General features: G+C 39.6%; 1 protein-coding gene across 1 annotated transcript in view; it reads right to left on the bottom strand.

Annotated features, from left to right (window-relative positions):
- Positions 1-8932: 8932 nt before the first annotated feature.
- The window catches only part of LOC114272848 (protein VAC14 homolog), a 20601-nt gene continuing 6867 nt past the window's right edge, over positions 8933-22666 (bottom strand). Inside the window, exons 13-20 of the mRNA XM_028214547.2 lie at positions 19354-19419; positions 14593-14708; positions 14337-14457; positions 13910-14071; positions 13629-13757; positions 11820-11888; positions 10160-10453; positions 8933-9505 (exon numbers count right to left, since the gene is read on the bottom strand). Of these exons, the coding sequence (XP_028070348.1) occupies positions 9401-9505; positions 10160-10453; positions 11820-11888; positions 13629-13757; positions 13910-14071; positions 14337-14457; positions 14593-14708; positions 19354-19419 (1062 nt within the window). The 3' untranslated portion in view covers positions 8933-9400. The remainder of the gene's footprint in view (positions 9506-10159; positions 10454-11819; positions 11889-13628; positions 13758-13909; positions 14072-14336; positions 14458-14592; positions 14709-19353; positions 19420-22666) is intronic.

Raw genomic sequence — 22666 nt, 5'->3', positions numbered from 1 at the left:
CGCCAACAACGCCGGCTTTAAGGAGGCCGAGGATAGCTATAAGAAGCAGGTCTTCGCCACCCAAGACATCTATTTCAAAGCGGGTTAGAAGTCTGCCTGCGAACAGCTCGGTCAAGGTCCTGATACCGACGTGTTTGCCTCTCCGCCAGCTGTCTTCCTACCGACCTATCTCGTGCCATATGCCAACGACGTCTTCAGCGCGTTGCAGGCTGAGGCCGAGGAAGGACTTGAAGGAGCAGCCGAGGCAGTTGCAGAGGGAGAGGACCGCCAAGAGCAGGAGCAGCCTGGCCAAACAGAAACCGGTGTCCAAGACCAATCTCTAACGGTCAACTTAGAGGCAACCAAGGATGAATTCACCAACCTATCCCCCTTAGCCTAGTTTTCTTTTTACTTGCTTTTTCTCTGAACATGTAACTGGGCTAAGTTCCCCACCTTTTGTATTTACTTTCACATCAATGAAAAAGCTCTAATTTCATCAAGTGTTTGTGCGGTCTTCAAGCCTTATAACTTCAGCCGAACAAAATACCTCGGCGAGACAAACCACATTAATTAACTGATATAACCGGAAAAAGACATTTCGGTTTGAATCATAGTTGAACAAGTTATCAACACTTTCGACCGGAATAAGCACCTCGTTTGCGGTTGAGAACACCTAAGTTGAGCAAACCATCATCTCTTTCAACCGGAATAAGCATCTCGGTTGAGACTAACTAAGTTGAGCAAAACATGAACTCTTTCAACCGAAATAAATATCTCGGTTGAGAATCACAATTGAACAAATCATCAACTCTTTCAACCGGAGTAAACATCTCGGTTTGAATCATAGTTGAACAAATCATCAACTCTTTCAACTGGAATAAGCACCTCGGTTGTGAACACCTAAGTTGAGCAAGCCATCAACTCTTTCAACCGGAATAAACATCTTGATTGAGAATAACTAAGTTGAGCAAAACATCAACTCTTTCAACCGGAGTAAACATCTCGGTTTGAATCATAGTTGAACAAATCATTAACTCTTTCAACCGGAATAAGCACCTCGGTTGAGAATGACTAAACACAAAGCAACAATAAAAATGCCAAGGCAAAGAAGTGACACTTCTATATATTGACAAAAAGAATATTACATCTTGAACTGTAAGGCAAAAAGTTCCTTTGCATAAAAAGAAAGCAAAAGCTAGAAATAATACAGTTTGAGATTGGCCGTATTCTACGGCCGGGGTATTCCTCTACCATCCAAGTCCTCTAAGTGGTATGCCCCCTTGCCCGCTAGACCGGTTATCTTGTAGGGTCCTTCTCAATTTGCCCCTAGTTTGCCTTCACCTGGTACCAGGGTATTGTCCATGACTTTCCTCAAGACCCAATCACCTACTTTGAACGGTCTGGAGTGCACCGTTTTGTTGTATTTCCTTGAGAGCTCTTGTTGGTAGGCGGCCACACAGATGAGAGCCTTTTCACGGTGTTCGTCCACGAGGTCCAATTCCAGGGCAATAGTTTCGGCGTTCAACTCGGGCTCAAAACTTTCACTTCTGAGGATGGGCATTCCAACTTCCAAAGGTATGACCGCCTCCATGCCATATGCCAAAGCAAAAGGAGTTTTCCAGGTAAATCGCCGCGGGGTTGTTCGGTATGCCCAAAGGATGCTGGAGAGTTCCTCAGCCCACTTTCCCTTTGCCTTCTCCAGCCTTTTCTTCAACCCATCAAGGATGGTCTTGCTTGACGCTTCGGCTTGACCATTAGACTGCGGGTAAGCCGGGGTGGAGTTGTAGAATTCTATCTTCATGTCTTCACAAAATCCTCTGAAAAGGCGTCCGTCAAATTGGGTGCCGTTGTCAGAGATCAGAATTTTGGGGACGCCAAACCGCGTTACCACACTCTGCCAGACAAACCGCTTGACGTCTTTCTCCTTGATTGTTGCCAAAGGTTCTGCTTCAACCCACTTGGTGAAGTAGTCTGTGGCCGCGATGAAGAACTTCTGGTTGCCTGGTGCGGTTGGGAGTGGCCCCACTATATCTAGCCCCCACATCGCAAAGGGTCAAGGGCTGGTGAGGGGAAGAAGTTCCCTAGCCGGCTGGTGGATCTGGTGGGCAAACTTCTGGCGCTTCTCACACTTGCGAACATACTTTTGTGCGTCGGCTTGCATGCACGGCCACCAATAGCCTTGCAAAATAACTCGGTAGGCCAAGGACCTGCCCCCTATGTGACTGCCACAAATGCCTTCGTGAATTTCGTACAAGAAGGCTTCCACGCTGCTCAGGTGCACACACTTCAGATAGGGACCGGTGAAAGACTTCTTGTATAAAGTGCCCGATGGAGAGAGCCAAAACCGCTCTGACTTCACGCGCACTTTATGTGCTTCCTTCTTGCCGACTGGAAGGGTCTGCTCTCTGAGAAAAATGATGATAGGGTCCATCCAAGAAGGACGTAGCTCGGCTCAGAGTACTTCTGTCTGCCCGGTTTCCTCAATGTAAGGCCTCGGAAGGAATTCAATCAAAAGAGGGTTGGGGGACGCCCTGTCGACCATGGAAGTAAGGCCGACCAACTCATCTGCTCGGCCGTTTTCTTCTCGGCCGATCTGTTGGACGCTGATCGCCTGAAATCGCTTGATGTGGTTCCGGACCAGAGCTTGGTACTTCATCATTTGATCATCCTTTGCTTCGTAAACCCCAGAAACTTGGTTAACCACAAGCTGGGAATCACTGTACACCATTAGCTCGGATGCTTGTATCTGAAGCGCGCTCTTGAGCCCGGCCAAGAGCGCTTCGTACTCGGCCTCATTGTTGGATGCTGGGAAGCCAAGGGTGATAGAATGTTCAATAGTTAGCCCGTCTGGCGAAATCAAAACTATGCCCAGCCTGGCACCGTAACAGTTCAAGGCTCCATTAACAAAAAGTTTCCACATCTCGCCAACAAAGAGCTTCCAACACTCTGAGGGGTCCTGAGAGGCTTGGAGGGTGATGGATCACGGTTGCTCGGCTGTTTGGCTTTCAGTTCCGTGCTGAGCGATTCCACTTCAGCCCCCCTTGGTGATTCTGTGCCAGACTCGGCAAGTTGATACATAATGCCTAAGTCCGTAGGCGAATCGCCAAGTTGCGGTATTATGACGGCTGCAGGCTTTATGCTGAGCGGTTCCACTTCAGCCCCCCTTGGTGATTCGGCGCCGGACTCAGCAAGTTGATACATAATGCCCAAGTCCGTAGGCGAATCGCCAGGTTGCGGTATTATGCCGCCCGCAGGCTCTATGCTAAGCGGTTCCATTTCTTCCCCCCTTGGTGATGCAGTACCGGACAGAGCAGGATAGGCAATTATACCCAACTCCGTGATCGCATCGCCGGGCGGTAGTATCATATTATCTAAAGGTGCCTTGGCGGGGCGCGCAAGTTCCGCAGCGCCAACATCGCCAAGCTGTGGTATTTCGGTCAGGTTGACATTCACCTCTTCATCTGCCGCGACAATATTGACCGGGCACACCGGATGAGTTCCGGGTGAGAATTCAGCAACAAAGTCGGCCAAAGTCTAGGCTTTTATTGCAGTGCGCGGCTAGAACTTGACGTCAAACTATCCCAACTCGACCGCCCACTTAAGAATTCGACTGGAGAAGTCCGCCCACTCGAATAAAGTTTTGAGGGGGAACTCGGTCAGAACAATTATAGTATGCGCATGGAAATAGTGCGCCAACTTCCTTGAGGCCATCATTAATGCCAACGCAAGTTTTTCCAGTGGCAAGTACCGCGACTCTGCCGATAACAAAGTTTTGCTGACGTAGAAGATAGGGAGATGCTTGATTCCTTCCGACCGAACAAGCACTGCACTGACTGCATGCTGCGAAACGGCCAGATAAAGGTACAGTTCTTCGCCGGGCTTCGGCGTTACCAACAGTGGCACCGAAGATAGATACTCCTTTAGCTCGGCCAAAGCCCGGTCACACTCTTCATCCCACAAAAACTTTGATTTCAATGCTTGAAAGAAAGGGCGGCAGCGATTTGATGACCGGCTTATAAATCGATTAAGCGTGGCGGCCATTCCGGCCGATGCTGCACGTCCTTAGCCGAGCTGGGCTGCTGCAATTCTTGTACGGCTCTAATCTGTGTGGGGTCTGCTTTGATGCCTCAGTTCGTGACTAGGAAGCCTAAGAATTTTCCGAATCCCACGCCAAAGACACACTTAGACGCATTCAAACGTAGCTTGTGTGCTTTGAAAATGGTGAACATCTCGGCTAAGTCGGACAAGTGGTCTGCTTGATGCCGGCTTTTAACCACCATATCATCAATGTAAGCCTCCATTGTCCGGCCCAACAAAGGAGCAAACATCTTCGTCACCATTCTTTGGAAAGTCGCCCCGGCGTTCTTCAAACCAAAAGGCATGACTCGATAGCAGAAGAGTCCCCTTGGTGTAGTGAACGAGGTGATCTCTCGGTCCGGGCCATGCATGGCTGTAACAACCCTCGTACTGTTTACTGATTTATGACCGATTGATTACCGTTAATCACCGATTACTGTTAAATGAAGCTGATAATGACTGATAACTAACTGATAATCGAACTGAATGAAATACTGAACCGACTGACTGAAATTGAAACTGAATTGAGTGAATACGTCTGTTTGAATTGCATTTTATCTGTTGACTGTTTGTTTGATCTGTTCATGTTTATATGTTTAAACTGCTATTTGAAGGCCTTATCGGCGGCCGAACCGGAAATGGGTTAGTGTATTATGATCGTCATATTTAATATGATTTTATGGTATAATTATCTGAAAATTGATTAGGTATGATTAAATTAGATTAAAATAAGCCAATTAAAGAGTTTGCCATATTTACCATTTTGCCACTATCTCATATACACACACTTGAGTCTTTGAACACTCCACGTATGTGATCAAACCAAACATTTTCTTCTCCTCTTCTTGCCTCAACCGACCCAAGCTAGAGAGTGAGAGAGAGTTGAGTTGTTCTTGAGAGATTTGCTTGATCTTGCTTGGCATTGTTTGGGAATTGAAGTATAGATTGCATATTTGAGCTCCTAGTCTTCTAATTCAAGCTCTAGGTAAGGATCTTATCTTCTTATTGATGCTATTGAACTAGTTCTTGCATGGTTCATGCTTCATTGTAGAACTAAGTCATGATTTGGGTCATTAATGGTGAATTGAAGCTCATTTCTTGCATGCATGGTTGAATTAATGAGTTTTGAGTTGAATTCATGGTAAATGGTTACATGCATGTCCATGTTGTAAGAGTAGACCATGTTTTCATCTTGTTTTGAAAAGAATGAGCTCATTTGAACAAGCTTTGAAGCTTTGATTTGGTTTAAATCCTTGCATGTTTACATGTTCTTCATATTCTTGAAAATGGGTTTGAATATGGTTCTAATTGACTCACCTTTGGGGCTTGAATTCATAAATTGAGCTTTGAAACTTGTTATACATTGAATTTAATGATGTTTTCCAGAATTTGGGCCCAAGAGGTCGAGTTTGGAGTGATTGAATGCTTGGTTTAAGCTTGGGAGGCAAATCTGGAAATTCCAGATTTGGCTTCCTCGCTCGAGCGAAGGATTCCCCGCTCGAGCGAGCACCTTTGTCCAGGGCTCCGCTCGAGCGACCATCGAGCGACCATCGCGCGTAAAATTTCAGCATCCAGTACTTTTACTGTTTTGCAGACCGCTCGAGCGAAGGATTACTCGCTCGAGCGAAGCCTTTGATTTTGGACTTACGCTCGAGCGTAGAAAGTCTCGCTCGAGCGAGGCTCTTATTTTCAGCAAACTTTGCGAAATGTTTTCTAAGTGTATTTTTGCATCCTCATCCCATCCTAGGCATTCTTAGGCCTAGTTTAAGGCACCTTGATGAGGATATCATTGTAGAACACACCAAGGCAAATTAGGGATTAAGTTATGAGATTTCCCAACTGTGTAGCTTAGTGTGTTCAACCTGTGAACTGTGTAGGGTTGGCAACTAGGGAGACACGCTCTAGCATACTGTAGCCCAGAACTCTGTGAGTAACAATTGTGTAAAGATATGTTCAACTGATATCTTTTGAATACTGAACTGAACTGTTTACCGAACTGGTATTATTTACTGAATGAATGTATGTCCTTTATTTCTGAACTGTACTGTGGCATCCTTAGTACTTACTGTTTACTGTTACTGTTACTGCGACAGAATTCTCTGTCGGTTCCCTCGTGGAACCACTACTGTTTACTGACTGATGGCCATCATTACTGTCCGGTCTTTTAAGACCTACTGTTACTGTTATGCTAATGGATGTACCACATATGACTGTTTACTGTACTGAGCAACTGAATTACTGATTGAAATGAACTGTTTCCATTACTGTAAGGACATTCATTCTAAACCCCTTTACGCTTTATGTTATTCACTGGGCTTTAGCTCACTGCTCATATATATATGTAGGTGTACAGGCACCAGAACGGAGCTAGGAGCGTCAGGGTAACTCCAGTTTTGTCAAGCCAGCCTTTGTGCCTCACTGCGAGGTTCCGAGCCTACTGTTAAGGCTTAGGGGTGTTTTAGAATTTCCCCCTTTTTTGTACTGTTTCACTGTTTTGTATAGACTGACTGTTTACTGTACTGTTATACAGGGATTAGGTCCCTGTACTGTGTGACTGTTAATTTTGTATACTGTGTTGTACAGACGGAATGTTTTCTGTACTGTTACTAGGGGTTGAGTCCCTAGTTAAATGGATGTGAATATTGTGTATACTGTTCTGTACTGTTTTTGTATAATGTATGAAAAGCCTTTTTGCATACAGACTGTCACAGCTCAATGGACACTATTTATTTACTGTATTGGCTTCCGCCAGGCCCTGTACTCTGTTTCACTGTATTACTGTTCAGCAGGCCTTCGGTAATCTCGGATTACTGGCCGGTTACGGTGCTAAACCCATAGGGCCGGGTTTGGGTCGTGACAATGGCAATCTGATGGTAGCCGCGGTAGGCATCCAAGAAACTGAGCCTGTTATATCCAGCCGTTAAATCCACAAGCTAGTCAATTCTGCGCAGAGGGAAGTTGTCTTTCGGGCAGGCTCAGTTGACGGTCTTGTAATCCACACAGACTCACCACTTCCCATTTTTCTTGGGCACCACGACCGTGTTTGAGATCCACCGTGGGTAGTGCACTTCCTGAATGGCACGTGCCTCAAGCAAGTTCTTCACTTCCTCTGCAACTACCTCGGCGTGATGCAGCGCCAATCTCCTTGTTCGCTGAATGACGACTTGGCTCCAAGGAAGATGTTGAGGTGATGGCAAATAAAACTCGGATCGAGGCCGGGCATGTCGTAGGGCGACCATACGAAGATTTCGATATTTGCCATCAAAAATTCCACCATCTCAGTTCTTTCTTAGGTGGTGAGGCTTAAGCCGAGCAAGAAGAACTTGTCCGGATTCTCTGTATCAATTCGCACTTTCACCAATTCCTCAACGGCTTCGTCTTCGGCCTTAGTACCCACATCATCAAAGACTTCCCGTCTTCCGGTTCCTCAATCATTTGAACGAAGCCCTTGGCAACCCAGCTCCCGTTCACTGCCACGAATCATTATTTCGACATGACTTGATCCCCCCAAATCTCCTCAATTGCCCCCATAGCCGAGGGGAATCTGAGAGACCTAATGATTTCAGCTTATATGGTTAGATTCCCATTTGAATCCTACCCACTAATCTGTTTTTCTTTAAAAAAAAAAACTATTAAAAATTTATAATCAAAAAATAGAAAATATTCATTTCTTCCTTAAATCTTTAATAATCATATATATATATATATATATATTTATTTATGTTATTTTCTGTCTTAAGTTACACTAGTGCAATACCCATTTTAGAATAAAAAAAGTTATTAAAAAAAAAAAAACTCCAATGAACTATACCGAATAGAACATTCAAATCAAATAGCTTGGTCGCACCAACAACTCAGTCACAATCACGTTGACAAAAGGAAAAATTGCAAATATATTTGTTGAGCTGAGTTTTTGTTTTCTGAATTAAAAATTAGTTTGACAAAAATAATATTAAAAAAAATGTATTTTTGAATTTCGAAAATTCATTTTTGTCTAAAAAAAGAAAATTTATATGAAAATAAACTTGGCCTAATTTGGCCTAATTTATATAAAAAAAATGTGTTTATGATTTTTTTAGCCATTACTTGGCCTAAATTTAGGCATTGATAAGGCATGTGTTATTAATTGACCCAACAAAATAAACTTGTCAGTTGAAAAACCAAAGAAGTGTTTTTTTCAATAAGGGTTTATGTTTGTCCAAATTCATGCAATAGGAAGTTGGGAAATTATAGACTTGGAATTTGTTCATTTGTATGAATCTTTTTTAATTAACGCTTGGTTTATTTGGATCAAAACATTTACTACCGAAAAATATTTTTTATAAAAAAAATTTAGGGAAATATTCTTTTATGTTAGATTGTGGTGTCAGTGGAATAAAAGTAGAGGTGACTGCGAGATAGTGAGACGATATGACCATAACAATAGTGATGGTAGATGGTGGTGTCAGTAGAACAAAAGTGGAGGTGACGGCGAGATAGTGAGGTAGCTGTGACTATAGCAATAGTGATGGTAATGTAATGGCAGATGCTAGAATGACACTTTAATTCCTCTAATTTTAAACAACAATGATAGGTGACCCGAAAAATCATGATTTGAATGGCTCAAAACACTCAAAACAACGTCGTTTTAACACATTTAAGCTATTTGAGCTATAAAAATTCAGGCCATCAAACATTTTCCAATTTTAAATTGAATAATTTTAAATTCTGTTTTAACCTTATATATTCATTTCGTTCCAACCAAAAAACAAATAGTAAAGACAATCTAACAATTTCATTCTGGATCAAGATATGGACGATTCTGGCTATTCTCAGAAATTTTCAGCATGTTTTTTCTTTCCATCCGTTGCAACCAAAAATCAAAACATGTGGGGAGTTTGAGCATAGATCATTGCATACATTGAATTAGATGATAATTTATTTTAATTGTTGTAACAGATGAACACATGAAAAACAAACTGCAACCTCTTAAAAAAAAAAATCTAAAATTAAATGTCTACCCATGGCCCGTGTGGTTTTCGATAAAAAACAAAACAACACAAAAACAACATAACCACACGAGCACATCCCGTTCACAGGAAAAAAGAATAAGAATAGCTCGGGAACAACCCCTTCCCCCCCCCCCCCAAAGCTCAATTCAAATCAGAGTCGGTCCCAACCATATCCTCCTCCTCCCAGCCTTCATATATAAGTTCGACGAAAACAAACTACTAATGGGATATACAATTTACAAATTCTACCATCTCTCTGTCCACAGCTCGCGTGCAACCCTCTGAGATGAGATCGGTGTATGAGAGAGATCCACCCTCCATCCATTAGAGAGGGCCAAGAACCATGAATAATATTAAAGCTGTAACTGTCCTGGTCCTCTACGTGATGATCTTGAAGGAGGCCTGATCATGTCTGCCATGGTCGAAGGTCTCCTGGGTTGTTCTGGCCTCTGCACCTCCTGCATGGATGAGATTTCGAGTAAGGTCAGAAAGTAAAAGGGAACTAAGCTGCGGAAAGACAACCACATCGAGATACAATGAAGCATGTAAATATTAGGTTATAACAGTCAACCTCAAAACCCAATCTCTCCTTCTCAAGTCAGCCATCATTATTAACTAACACAGTGCTACAAAATCTCTCTCCAACTGTTGGGAATAACAGAAATATTAAAATTTACCCAACAAACAAATTCTATACATCTTTGGTGGCTTTCCATTCACCTTAAAAACATCCACCCATCAGATTAATCACCACCACCAATGTCTTCTTCAGAGTGACCTAGGCATCTTAATACTTATTTATTCGCGTCGTTTGAACCCATGTCTGTCTGGGTCATCTCAGCCACACCTTAACCAAGGGTCATGGCTCGGACCATTCCTAGTTCTTCCCGAGCGAAATTAGCTCTAATCTTGTCACTGATATATATATATATATATATTACACATGCATTTCAAAAATAAAAAACTTCCATATCCCAGTTGAATTGATTAATTATAATGAATTGCAACAATGCTAAAGCCCCAAAAAAATAATAATAATATTGGAAATGATAAGAGCAGTTTCCCAATGAAAATATGGTAGAATGAAATTAGGATACAAAACTAAAGCAAACCTTTGTAGATGAAGTAGAAGTGTGCCGTGATTGTGCCTGTGCTTTTGAGCGCATACGATGCTGCTGCTGCATTTGCTCAAACTGTTGCAGCTTGGAAGAAAAGTTTATTCCATTGTGCACATTCTGCAAATCTTCATCCATGTCGCCATCCTCAGAGAAAAATGATCCACTCCGCATGTGATGAATTTGAGAATAGGAGTTCACAGATGACGTCCATTTGGATTGCTCACCATTGAAGGAGTACGAGGGCACGGCTTTCAATCGAGTCCTTAGAATCTTGAAGGCTTTACTTTGCTGCATTTAAGGGTAAGTTTACGAAATATCGTAAGAGTAGAGCTGGTGCAATAAAATAGCAACAGAGTAAAGGATTAAGAAATTTTAAATTTTGAAATTGACCCTGTATAAGCTTTACATGACTTTGGAACAATTTTCAAGCCTCTAAGGATTCCTCAACACTTTTCATCCCCACTCCACTCCCAAACCAGAAATAAATAAAAATTAAGCATTATAAACTTGGGAGACTTATGTGTAGCTTTTAATAGGTGAACTTATTGGTCAATAGGTCCTATGATAATTAATGACATTTTTCATCAAAGCTATGAAAAAAAGTCACTAATTGTTAATTTTCAGCGACAGTTGAAAATTATCACAAAAAATGTCACTAATTATAAGTTTTAATTACAGTTTAAAAAAAATCATCACAAAAAACGTCACTAATTTTCAATTTTCAATGACAATTTGAAAATTGTCACAGAAGAACGACACTAATTGTAAATTTTAGCCATGATTTATAAAAACCGTTAAAAAAAAAGTCACTAATTGTCAATTTTTAACGACATGCAAAAAATCATCACAAAAATTTATTTTTAGCAACAATTTTACTAGTATTTATTAACTCTTAGAACTTATTGGTAGTTTACCTTAACAATCCATTGTTTAACAAAGTCCAAGATTCAATAGCAAACACCTATTCACTATTACATTAGACCATTTTGTTGACTAAAACTGTATTTAATGGCTGCTGTTGGCTTTCCATGTAAGGACTTTGACCTAATAATTTGGAGAAACAATAATCTTATAATAACTATATTTATCTATCATAATTAATATATCATCACTGAAATGGTAACTAATACGAGTGGTGAGACTCATTAAATTAATATAAGTTATAACATATGACATGCTAAACATAAAATGGTAAAATATGGTCATTGTAACATTGTCATTGGAGAAAATCTTGGATGCGTATAGGGCATTGTCCTACACCAATTACCAATTGTCACCCTGTGTTGTCTGCACAAATACTAACTAAAAAGTGATGACACCTACTATATAAACCAATTGCATTCAAGTAGGATATCACATGACAAATATTCTATATGCAAATAAAAACTTCTCAACAATTTTCGTGTATCGGGATATACTGATTTTATTTTTATGTATAAATTTAGTATTAAATCTCAATTTATTTTTATTTTTTAATTGGAATATGATAGTTTATATCAATTGATAAAATAAATTATATTAATGTCTTGGTCCCCTTAAAGATAAAATCCTGATTCCGTCTCTGAGCATGGTGGGAAAAAATGATGGCATGGCATCCCAAAAATTACAGTAGATTACTCATTAACCAGAGCAAGGTAATGAAATTAAACCATACCTGGGGAAGCAGCATCAGAAGACCATACAAGGCTTTTAACAACCATATATATCTTCCAGGTTCGAGAAGCTGTAAGAAACAGAGAATAGCTGAGATGCTCCTATTAACCATTATTTGTGAAGACCAAAACAAAAAAATTCAACATAGGTCAGAAGAAATAGTCAATTTTTAATCAAATCAACAGTCCAGTACGTACAATATGATAAAATAATTAAAATAATTTAACATCACCCTCAACCATTCTTCAGCCCACCAAATATTCAGACAATAGTGTGGGAAGAAAATGATTATAGCCTGCATAAATCTTCTCAATTTGGGTGCATGAAACCTCGAAGGGCTCCAGTAGAAAAATATCAGATAGTAAATTTGAACAAAAAATAACAGAATATAATCTTTTATATAATTCATTTCATTATTCTTTCTAGTACAATAATTCTGTAGATTTCGCCTTGTGTATTATTCAGTTCAGTTTTAGTTTAGGTTTATTATGTAAATGAAATTTCAAGGTATTTTAGGGCTGCTATGTTCGCATCCTCTGACTCATAATCGAAGTGGTCTCGTGCGATCTCATAATTCTCTTACCAGAGTTATATCATTATGTAAAAGTATGTCCAAGAAATATGGCACATTGATTATAAAATCCATGTCAATGACACGATTTTTACATTCATGAACTGGTAAAGGGAATATGTATAATTGATAATAGCATTATTATGGTAAATGACAGTATGTAACCCATATATCACTACTCTTCCTCAACAATTGACTAATCAAACCAAGCACCAGGTTCAAATGGCAAGATAGTAACTCCGGCGAAGGAACAACGGCACACAATCAATGGCAAGGGTTATTTTGATGGATTATTGCTGATGCTTGTGATCAACGTGACTATCTTCCAGTGAGAAGGTGAGATGTGCATAAGCTACTGTAGGTCGATCACAATGACAAAACACTCCAACCAAGAAGTCTGCTGTGCCACAAAGAAGAAAATCACTATGGGCAGAGGGCAGTAGAATAGCAGATTAGTGAAGGAGAAAGCCAGAGATGACTTTCCGGTGTCTTTCACAAGCAACCAGAATTCTAGAAAAGGCCGGAGCTTTAGCAAAACACCGCAGTGACCTCCTCAGCAGGCGGCAAAGATTACGGAGACAACATCAAGGCTTCAGCTGCTGGTTGAGAGGTTGGAGAAACAATTGGAGTAGATTCTCATTGTTATTTGCTCATCTTTTTTTATGAACTTTTTTCTGGAATTATTTTCTTGGGTCAAATTATCAAATACTGTATGAAGAAAGTAACCATGAGATTGATCAAATGATGGTGATAACAAGAAGATGAACCAAAAAACCAACGAGGCTGTATTAAGAAGGCAACCACATACCGAAAGAGAAGAACCAGGAAAGAAGAAGAGGAAGCAGAACAACTAGAGGTATACCAAATCCTTATTTCTCAATAATATACCAAATCCAACATAGTAGTTTAATACAGATCCACCTATATATAGGCCTATAAGCATTATCCAATAAAGAAACAAAAATAAAACTAAAATCCTAACGAAATTAGGATTTCTAAATAAACTAAATTTCTAATCAATTATTCTTCAACCCACTCCTTTTCGTTCCCCATCACAATGGCTTCTATAAAAAGCAGACAATTTGGAAAGCACAGCAGTTATTCATCAACAGATAGGAAGAAAACTTGACACTACCCATAAATCTTCACCAAAGAGCACATGACACTAGAATAAAAAATATATAGTGTAAAATTTAAGGATGACTATTTATTTATATAACTATCGAGAAGTACAAGCACCTGCAACCTAAGATAAGCAAAAATCGGAGTCTCCAGTAAATGGATCAGTTTGTCCAACTGAACCAAGAATTTGACATTGATATCTTCCTCAACCAGAGATTGAATGATGGAACTTGCATGCGGGTAAGCCTGACAGTCAAACCAAGTAAAAAAAATCATGATAATTGAGAAATGGACAAAATATTACCCAATTTAGCCATAAAGGGGAAAGTCAAAGGGATCAAATAGGGAGAAGGGAAAATTCAAATATAATAGATAACAACAGAATTATGGAACCTTGCCTGCGCTAATAAGCAAAGACTTATAATTGCCATAGGTGAATGGCACCACGAAGAATACAAAGAAACGAATAAGTTTTTTCCAGCAGGATTGACCAGTGATTGTTTGAGAAGATCACGAAGCTCAGACAACTCAGAGGAAGTAAGTAGAATCAAGTTCAAAGCCTGAAACATAAAACAGAAATATGCAAAATGGCTACTATGACTTGGAACATAAGAACAGTTACATTGTAAAGATAAAAAGAACGATGGCTCAAGAAAAGAAAGGGGAAATCTTTGGCTATCCTACAAAGTCTCAATCAATTTATAATACGCAAAACATACTGACAAGGATTTCAGGAGTAGCACTATTCCATTTATTAATGGATGCCCATTTAAAATATCATCGTTGTATTCCATTTTTGGTAAGTTCTCAAGTCGATAACAAAACCTGAACCATAATTGATGCAAAATCCAGGTCAGGTTGTCCCTCAAGTATCGTGGACAGTTCCCGATAGACTCTTTCAGCATCTAAAAGTACACAAAGCCGGCGAATTATCAAAGCCCCACGCCTGAAAGAAGGATAATCAGTTGACTAAAAATTAATAAAGATATTTAGGAGAATAACACACATTAATTCAATCATTAGACCAGGAAACAAAAAAAGCCTCAAATAGTAAGGGGGAAGAGGGCTGTTGGAGCCTCACTTCTCCAGGAGAGTGTTGTCAACCCGGAAATTATGCATTAAGAAAACAAGAAGCTGGCGGAAATGGTGTGGGTCTTTGGCAATGCATGCATGCACCTCAAGCACCAGGAGAACTACCTGGAAAAGGAGAAAAAATCTACTATAACAGCACATTACATAATTAAAGAAGACATCTGCCAATAAATATATTTTAACCAATACTTAGAACAAAATGGTACAAGGGGTTGGTTATTTTAAATTCTTGTTCAGGTGTGCTATTTACATTCTGCAAAATGGTATAACAAAATCAACAATACCAAATTGACACATCCTTGGGGAGCTATAGGACATGGACTCTTCTTCTAAATGCATGAAGTACCCTGTGTTGGACACTCGACACTTCGATAAGGGTATGGGATATGTGTCCGATAAGTGTTGTTAGACATTCAACTAGCAAACACTATTTGATTTAGGCTAATGATAACGAATGTTGTTAACATTCTTTGATAAGTGTTGTTAGGCTAATGCTAACATTATTTGTGTTGTTAAGATGTATTTATAGTTGTATTAATTGATCATGATTTCCGTAACTTTCTATTTTTAACTTGTGCGTTTAATTAGATGCATTTATTGCTTGACTATCTTAAAAACTTTTGAATTTATATACAATATTTTATAATTAATATTTTACATTATCTATGCATAAAACTAATTATTAACTAAGATTTAACAAGTTCCAAGATGCATTTAATGAAAGTAGACCCATTAATTACTTCTTAACTTGTTAGCATGACTCTTTGATTTAACCAAAAAACTATGCATAAAAATCCTACATTATGCATGAAATTTTATATGGCACCTTGTGAACACCATTTTACCTGTGAAAATAAAATTGTACAAAGAAGTATGAATATTTTGTTTTGTCACCGTGTTCATGGACATGGGAATTAAATGAATTGGACACTTACACGCATAGCCACACCTGACACCTGCTCCCAAGTGCATGTAACATAGCTTAGGAGATGCGCTAAGAAACACAGGCAACACTGTTATTTTTCTTCATCAATGATGATTCATTTAACAGAAAATGATGTGTAAGATCAAGCAACCAAACCCACGCACCAAAGGGACAGCAGAAATTTGCATCCTACCAGTGGCTTTAGTTTCATTAGTATGAGCTGGATGCATTCTATGCTACTGCGTGAACAAACTCTGAATACCACTGACACAACATATGATATACCGTAGTACAAATTACAAGTATTTCCTATAATTCTTCACAAATTTGCACTCCCTCTTCTCAGAAAAACCATTGATGGAGATCAATGAGGAGAAATTAATATGTATTCTACGAGACCCAAGAGGCATCAACCAAACGATTAGGGATTTGATTATGAAATAAAGAGTTTTAGTTCTATTAGGATTTTTGTTTCTATTTTTAGGTGTCTTTATTGGATTTATTTCTAGTTTTTTTTTATCAAATTCCTTATTTTTCACATAATTGAAATTGAATTTTTCGCTTATAAGTATTTAAGAATTTCCCTCGCCTTTCTTCTTCTATTTTCTCCCCCCTTCTCCTCTCTTTGGTTCTATGACATTTGGTATCAAAGCCAAAAATCACGACCCATCAACCACCACCACACATATTCCATTAACACCAGCCACAATTGTTAACTTCCTCCTCCACCACACCATCACTACCCATTGCTTTTGTCATCACCATCACCAACATTAGTTGTGAAGGACTCCTCGTCCCCTCAATGGAACCCTAATCTTGCATCACAAAGATCGACCCATCAGTGCGCTCGACCAACTCTTGTTTTCGCAGATCAACAGTGGTCAACCAGCACCATCACTGCCATCGACAACTACCAACCATCTTGCCGTCATCGACCTCACCTTTCGTACCCTCAGCGGTGTTGCTGGTGACGTCCCCTTGCCAGAGTTGTAGGGTCGCTGCTTGAGCCTAAGGCTCAATCATTGTTCTCAACAATGAGGAAGATGGTGCTGCAAAGATAAGCGCTATATTAAACCCTTGACCCAATCCTAAAGTCTTGACCCATCTTATTACCAAAATCTGATTCTCTATGTAACCAAATAGTCCGACCCACCAAATCTAACACGTCAAAACTATAAAGTAAAATATACAAACCAGCCCAAAACTCTATCTAATTCAAACCCTAAGCGTATACCCTATTCACACACAAGCAACATCAAAAATATCTGGGGAAAATTACAAAATTTGGAGAGCTTGAAAATCAATTTTTGGAATTGTTTGGGAGCATCATAACACAATTGGACGTCAAACTAACCTCGGGAAAAAGCTATGCATCCTCTTCTAAAAACTAGATTAGTTTTATATCTGAAATGTGAGTAAAATTTTACAAAAGGTCCACTTGATCATTCTCTCCAAAATTCTTGCTACTAAATTTAGTGGGAAAAATAAGCTTTGCACATTGATTCATCTTTGCTTGTTGCACCCGCTAGAGAATGCATTTTGCATCAACACTACATTGCATCTTAGTTTCTCATGTGTGTACACTGCCTAAGACAGCTCAAGGTCATGATTTTATTTTGGTTGTGGTGGGTAGATTTTTTAAGATGGCACACTACATTTCTTATAGTAAACAAACTTATGCTTCATGTCGCTAAATTGTTCTTTAAGGACGTTGTTGTAGACTACATGAGTTACCTACTTCTATTGTATCCAATAAAGATGTTAAATTTGTTAGTTCTTTTTTAAAGACACTTAGGAAATTGTTTGGGACTAATTTGAAATTGTATTAGTTTTTCATCCCCAAACTGATGGCTAGACTGAAGTTGTTAATCATAATTTGGGTGAGTTGCTTAGATGCTTTGTGGGTGACAAACCGAAAAATTTGTTTTGTTTTGTTTTGTTGTTGTTGTTTTTTTTTTTTTTTTTTTTTTTGAGCATCAACAAAGAATCGAAAATTTTATAGTTAGTGTTGCCATCTACAAAGTTCGCTTACAATAGTTCAATCAATCCATTTACTCATAAGATTCCTTTTGAGATTGTTCATGTATATCCTCTCACCAGCCTGTTGACCTTATTCCATTACCTGTTAATGTTCATCCCTCTCAATCTGTTGAAACTTTTTCAAACACAATCATGATTTACAAGCTGATATTAGAAGGAAAATTGCAATCGGTAATGAAAATTATAAACAAGTTGCCGATGTGTATCCTAGGAAATCAAATTTTAATGGAAGGGACCTTGTGATGGCTCATGTGCATCCCAAGTGCTATCCTAAAACTTCAGTCAAGAAACTTCATGCTCAAGGTATTGGACCTTTTCGTATCATTTTTAAACATAGACCTAATGTATATTTACTTGACTTACTTCATGTATGAATATTAGTCTTGTTTTCAATATTTGAGGATTTAACCAGTTTTCTCCTTTAATTGAAAAATGGGAGAGTTCCTGAGCCTTATTAGGCATAAATAAAGTAGGAGCTTCAAACAAAGCTACCAATTAATTCATTACAAAAACAATGATTACGAAGTAGATCCTGCTGAAACATCTTTTTCTTAATGTCATGAACTTCCTCTTCTCAAAATAGCATGGGCAAAGCACTCTGCTGTGCCAAGCGGCCAGACAGTTAAAGTATTTGCCATAAGGCGATTTATTTCCATCCCTCCTTTTTTGAGCAGTCCCTTAGTCATTACTCTCTGGATGAAAGTTCTATTCAACAGAGAAGAATTCAGAGGGATCAAAGAGGAGGAATTAAATCGTAGTCTAGAAGGTACAAGCGGAATAAAACCAAAGGTTAGAGATTTGATTAGGAAACAAAGAGTTTTAGTTCCATTAGGATATTGATTCTGCCGACCCCATTTGATGAGATTAAGGCTTGGTTTGGTTAGGATATTGATTATATTTTTACGTTTCTTAAATGGATTTCTTTGTAGTTTTATTCTATTTCCTAGGGGTTGTGCATGGAGAAAGTTACGTTTCTGCATAAATGAAGTTGAATATTTTGGCCTACAAGTATTTGCAGAATTGCTCTATCCTTTCTTCTCCTTCTCTCTTCTTCTTCCTTTTTTCCCTCTTCTTCTTCTCTCTCTGGTTCTATGGCAACCATCCACCATTATTGGATACTATAACCTCATCCATGAATCCACAAATCTCCTATCATATCACACTTCATGCGTTAAGGGGTAAAGGTATTTAGTGTGAGCTGTCTACGACACATGCTGCTGAAAGAGTAAATCAAACTGGATTACTAACTCCTGACAATAAAAAAAAAACTGTACTGTGAATCCTTAATTTTAGGACTGCTAACACGCTAAATGTGTACACCACTAACTAACTAGGATGGATGCTACATGTTCACGTCCAATTAAATGAAAAAATACAGATAATTATTTGTGATAAATAAAATAAAATACATATACCAGTACCAATTATTTGTAACCAACACTAGTTAACCACAGTTACTAACAACGATTTTTACAAGTTCAATCAAATCCAAAAAGAAGTACAATATGATAATAATAATAATAAAAATGAACAAATACATAACATATAAAAGAATAGAGTATTAAAGTCAAGTCCATGAACCACAAAAAAAAGGAAAGGCAAATAAATAAATAAAAGCAGCAGCAAGAAAAAAAACAGAAGCAAAGAAGTGTTGGCCAAATGAAGTCAGAAAGAAAACACAAAACAACTACTTGATGCTTTAAGGTTAACATAAAATATAGAACTGATATGAAATGCAACTTCATGAAACTATTGGCAAGGAAAACAACCAGGAAAAGAAGTTACCTCATCAGAAGGATCTGACAGTGCCTTCAGAAGAGTGTCAAAAATATCATTCAGGTATGACAGGACCTGTTTTCAAGTACCATAAAAAATAAAAGATAAAAAGTCTGAATACTTTCCTCATCAAAACAAGGTCATGCTCAGAACTACAAAAAGGGCAGGGCAATGAAAGAAAACAAGGGCCTGCGGGCTGTTACCCAATATTGCCCTAGATTACAATAGGCTCCCAAAAAATTACAAAGAACAAGTAGAGCATAAAAGCATGGCACAGCAATGTGAGCCAAAATGTATATAATTAACCTTGGCCATCACAGCTGAACCTCCCCTAGTTTCTGATAATAATAATAATAAACTACCTTCTTTTTATGAAAATGTCATAACATGTAGAAATTTAATGTATAAAGAGAAAAAGAGAATTGTATTATTGATTGATGTTTGTAATTGTTACAAGATTGATAAATTACAATTCCTATACAATCTATATATAGAAGAAAATGTGGTAGTAGGTGTAGTGGAGGTGATAGTGGGTTAGGTGAAGTGGAGTGTGTGGTGAAGTGGAGATAGGTGAAGTGGAGTGTGTAGTGGAGTAGGTGAAGGTAAAGATGGGAAATTCTAACAGCCCCCCGCAAACTCAAGGAGGAGAGAAACTAACCAACTTGAGTTTGGAGAGAGTAACAAAACAAGAAAATACATAAAAATAAAAAAGGATAGGAGACACTGTATGGTCGTGTCAGACCGTTGGTGAAGACACTGTATGGGGTGTCATAACGTTGTAGAGGACACTGTATGGTGGTGTCAGACCGATGTAGAAGACAGTTTATGGGGTCATGTCGGACCGTTGTAGAAGACAGTTTATGGGGTCATGTCGGACCGTTGTAGAAGACAGTTTATGGGGTCATGTAGGACCGTTGTAGAAGACAGTTTATGAGGTCATGTCGGACCCTTGTAGAAGACAGTTTATGGGGTCATGGCGGACCGTTGTAGAAGACAGTTTATGGGGTCATGTCGGACCGTTGTAGAAGACAGTTTATGGGGTCATGTCGGACCCTTTGTAGAAGACAGTTTATGGGGTCATGTCGGACCGTTGTAGAAGACAGTTTATGGGGTCATGTCGGACCGTTGTAGAAGACAATGTTGTGACAGTTTACGGAGTCTTGCTGGACCCTTGTAGAAACTAACCGGAATCAATGTCGGGACAGTTTACAGAGTCTTGTCGGACCCTTGTAGAAACTAACCGGAATCTATGTCGGGACAGTTTACAGAGTCTTGTCGGACCCATAAAGGAGCTAACCGGAATCAATGTCGGGACAGTTTACAGAGTCTTGTCGGACCCTTAAAGGAGCTAACCGGAATCAATGTCGGGACAGTTTACAGAGTCTTGTCGGACCCTTGAAAAAGCTAACCGGAATCAAATGTCGGGACAGTTTATAGAGTCTTGTCGGACCCTTAAAAAATGCACCCTCAAAAGGTGTGCCCAATTTTGTAAAAAGGCGTGCCATCAAAAGACGTGCCCAATCCATAAAAAGGCGTGCCATCAAAAGGCGTGTCCACTTTATCAAAAGATGTGCCATGAAAAGGCGTGCCAGTTTGTCGGGCGGCAAGAGGCGCGCGATGCGCGTGGCTGGCCCTGGCTATTTAAAACAAGGTTGAGGCGAAGGCTGTGCATACGAGTCTGAAACCTCTGAACGCTCGGAGAGCTTGTCTCTGCAAATCTTGAAACACCCGGAAACCAACCCTTCTCTGAAACACCTAGCAACTCAAAAACATGGCCTCTTCTTCCCGTCCAGTTACCCAGAACCTGCTCACGCTCTTTCCAGAACTGAACGAGCCCACAAGAGAAATAACTGGTGCGGTGGCCAGCGAACCGCAACCAAACACCTCTGGTTTTGCTCCATTGAACTTTCCGATGCGGTCGGTGGAGCAAAAAATGGCGATGCAAACTGATATTGAGGCTAATCAGTATACTCTGAAGTCATGCGTGGAAACCATGACGGCGGTCACAAATTTGTCGAACCGGCTGCAGAGTAGGACAAATGAGGTGCAGCATTTAAACTCCCAGCTGGCTCTGCTCCAACGCATGTATAAGGATGCGCGAGCAGAGATAAGCGTGCTAAGGACAGAAAACAAGGAGCTGAAGCGGAAGGCCACCGTGATGTTCCGATTTGGAGGACCGCCATATGCGGCAGTGGAGGAGCAGGGAGTAAATGTGCTCGGTGGCGTGGGAAATCCGGAGGCAACACCGTCAAGGGCCGGCCAAGACGGAGGCAAGAAGAAGAGACCGGCGGCAGAGTAGAGAAGAAAAAGCCCGCCTGTGGATGTGGTTGTTTGGGTTTGTTGTTTTTTTTTTTTTTTTTTTTTTTTTTTTTTTTTTTTTTTTTTTGGTGTAAAATTGTGATCAGGGCGAAATCCCGATAGAAATAAAATGAGTGTATTGTGCAAATCCGAATGGCTTGAAGGTACAAGACTGAGCAGAAAAAATAAATGGAATGAATTTTTTTTTTTTTTTTTTTTTTTTTTTTTTTAATAATAATAATAATAATAATAATAATAATAAATAGGTATCATGGAGTGGGCGGTGATAAAAATATGATTTAGAAAAAAAGAGGAAGGTGGTGGAATGATGGGTCAAAAAGTAGAATAAAACAGAAAAAAAAAAAAAAGAAAAGGTGCACATGAGTTGGTATGTCAAAAAGTAGAATAAAAACAAAAGTGCACATGGGTTGGAAAGTAACATGACCTCGTCAATTATTTGTCCATAACCAGTTCCTTTCTCCTTAAACCAGTATGGGATTTTTCTCTTGGTAAATATGATGTTATCATCGGGGAGACCCGGCAAAGCAAATGTCTCTGTAACATAGAACAAGAACCTGGGAATGCCGAGGCGAGCACCAAGGTCGGCAGTCCAGGGATGGAACATGTCGCTGACGATGCAATCAGGGCGGCGTCGTTTGAAATGATCGCCGATGACCTGCGATTTTGGACGCCGATCACGAGGTTGAGATTTTCCGGCGAGGAAAAGAAGCAGAAGCTTCCGAGATCGCAGGATTCGCCTCTGATGGTGACGACGTAGGCGAATCGGACGGCGATGATGAGAACACCGAAGACAAAGAGTCGAACCAGAATGTTCCTCAGTAAGCTTGGCTTAGACTCCATAGCTCTCTGTATATACTAAATCTAGAGAGAGATGTGGAATTTGTGGCAGCGGAGTGAAGGAATGTGTGGAGGTCCGGCGGGCGGCCAAGGCGAGGCTGCCGCCCGCCGGTGAAGCAGAATTACTAGCTTCTTAACCTTGCTCTGATACCATGTAGAAATTTAA

Source organism: Camellia sinensis, chromosome 5 (assembly GCF_055761805.1).
Source record: "Camellia sinensis isolate YWXY chromosome 5, ASM5576180v1, whole genome shotgun sequence".
NCBI classification, from domain to species: domain Eukaryota; kingdom Viridiplantae; phylum Streptophyta; class Magnoliopsida; order Ericales; family Theaceae; genus Camellia; species Camellia sinensis.
The sequence above is the reverse complement of the archived record's forward strand: the minus strand, read 5'-3'. Positions and strand labels throughout refer to the sequence as shown.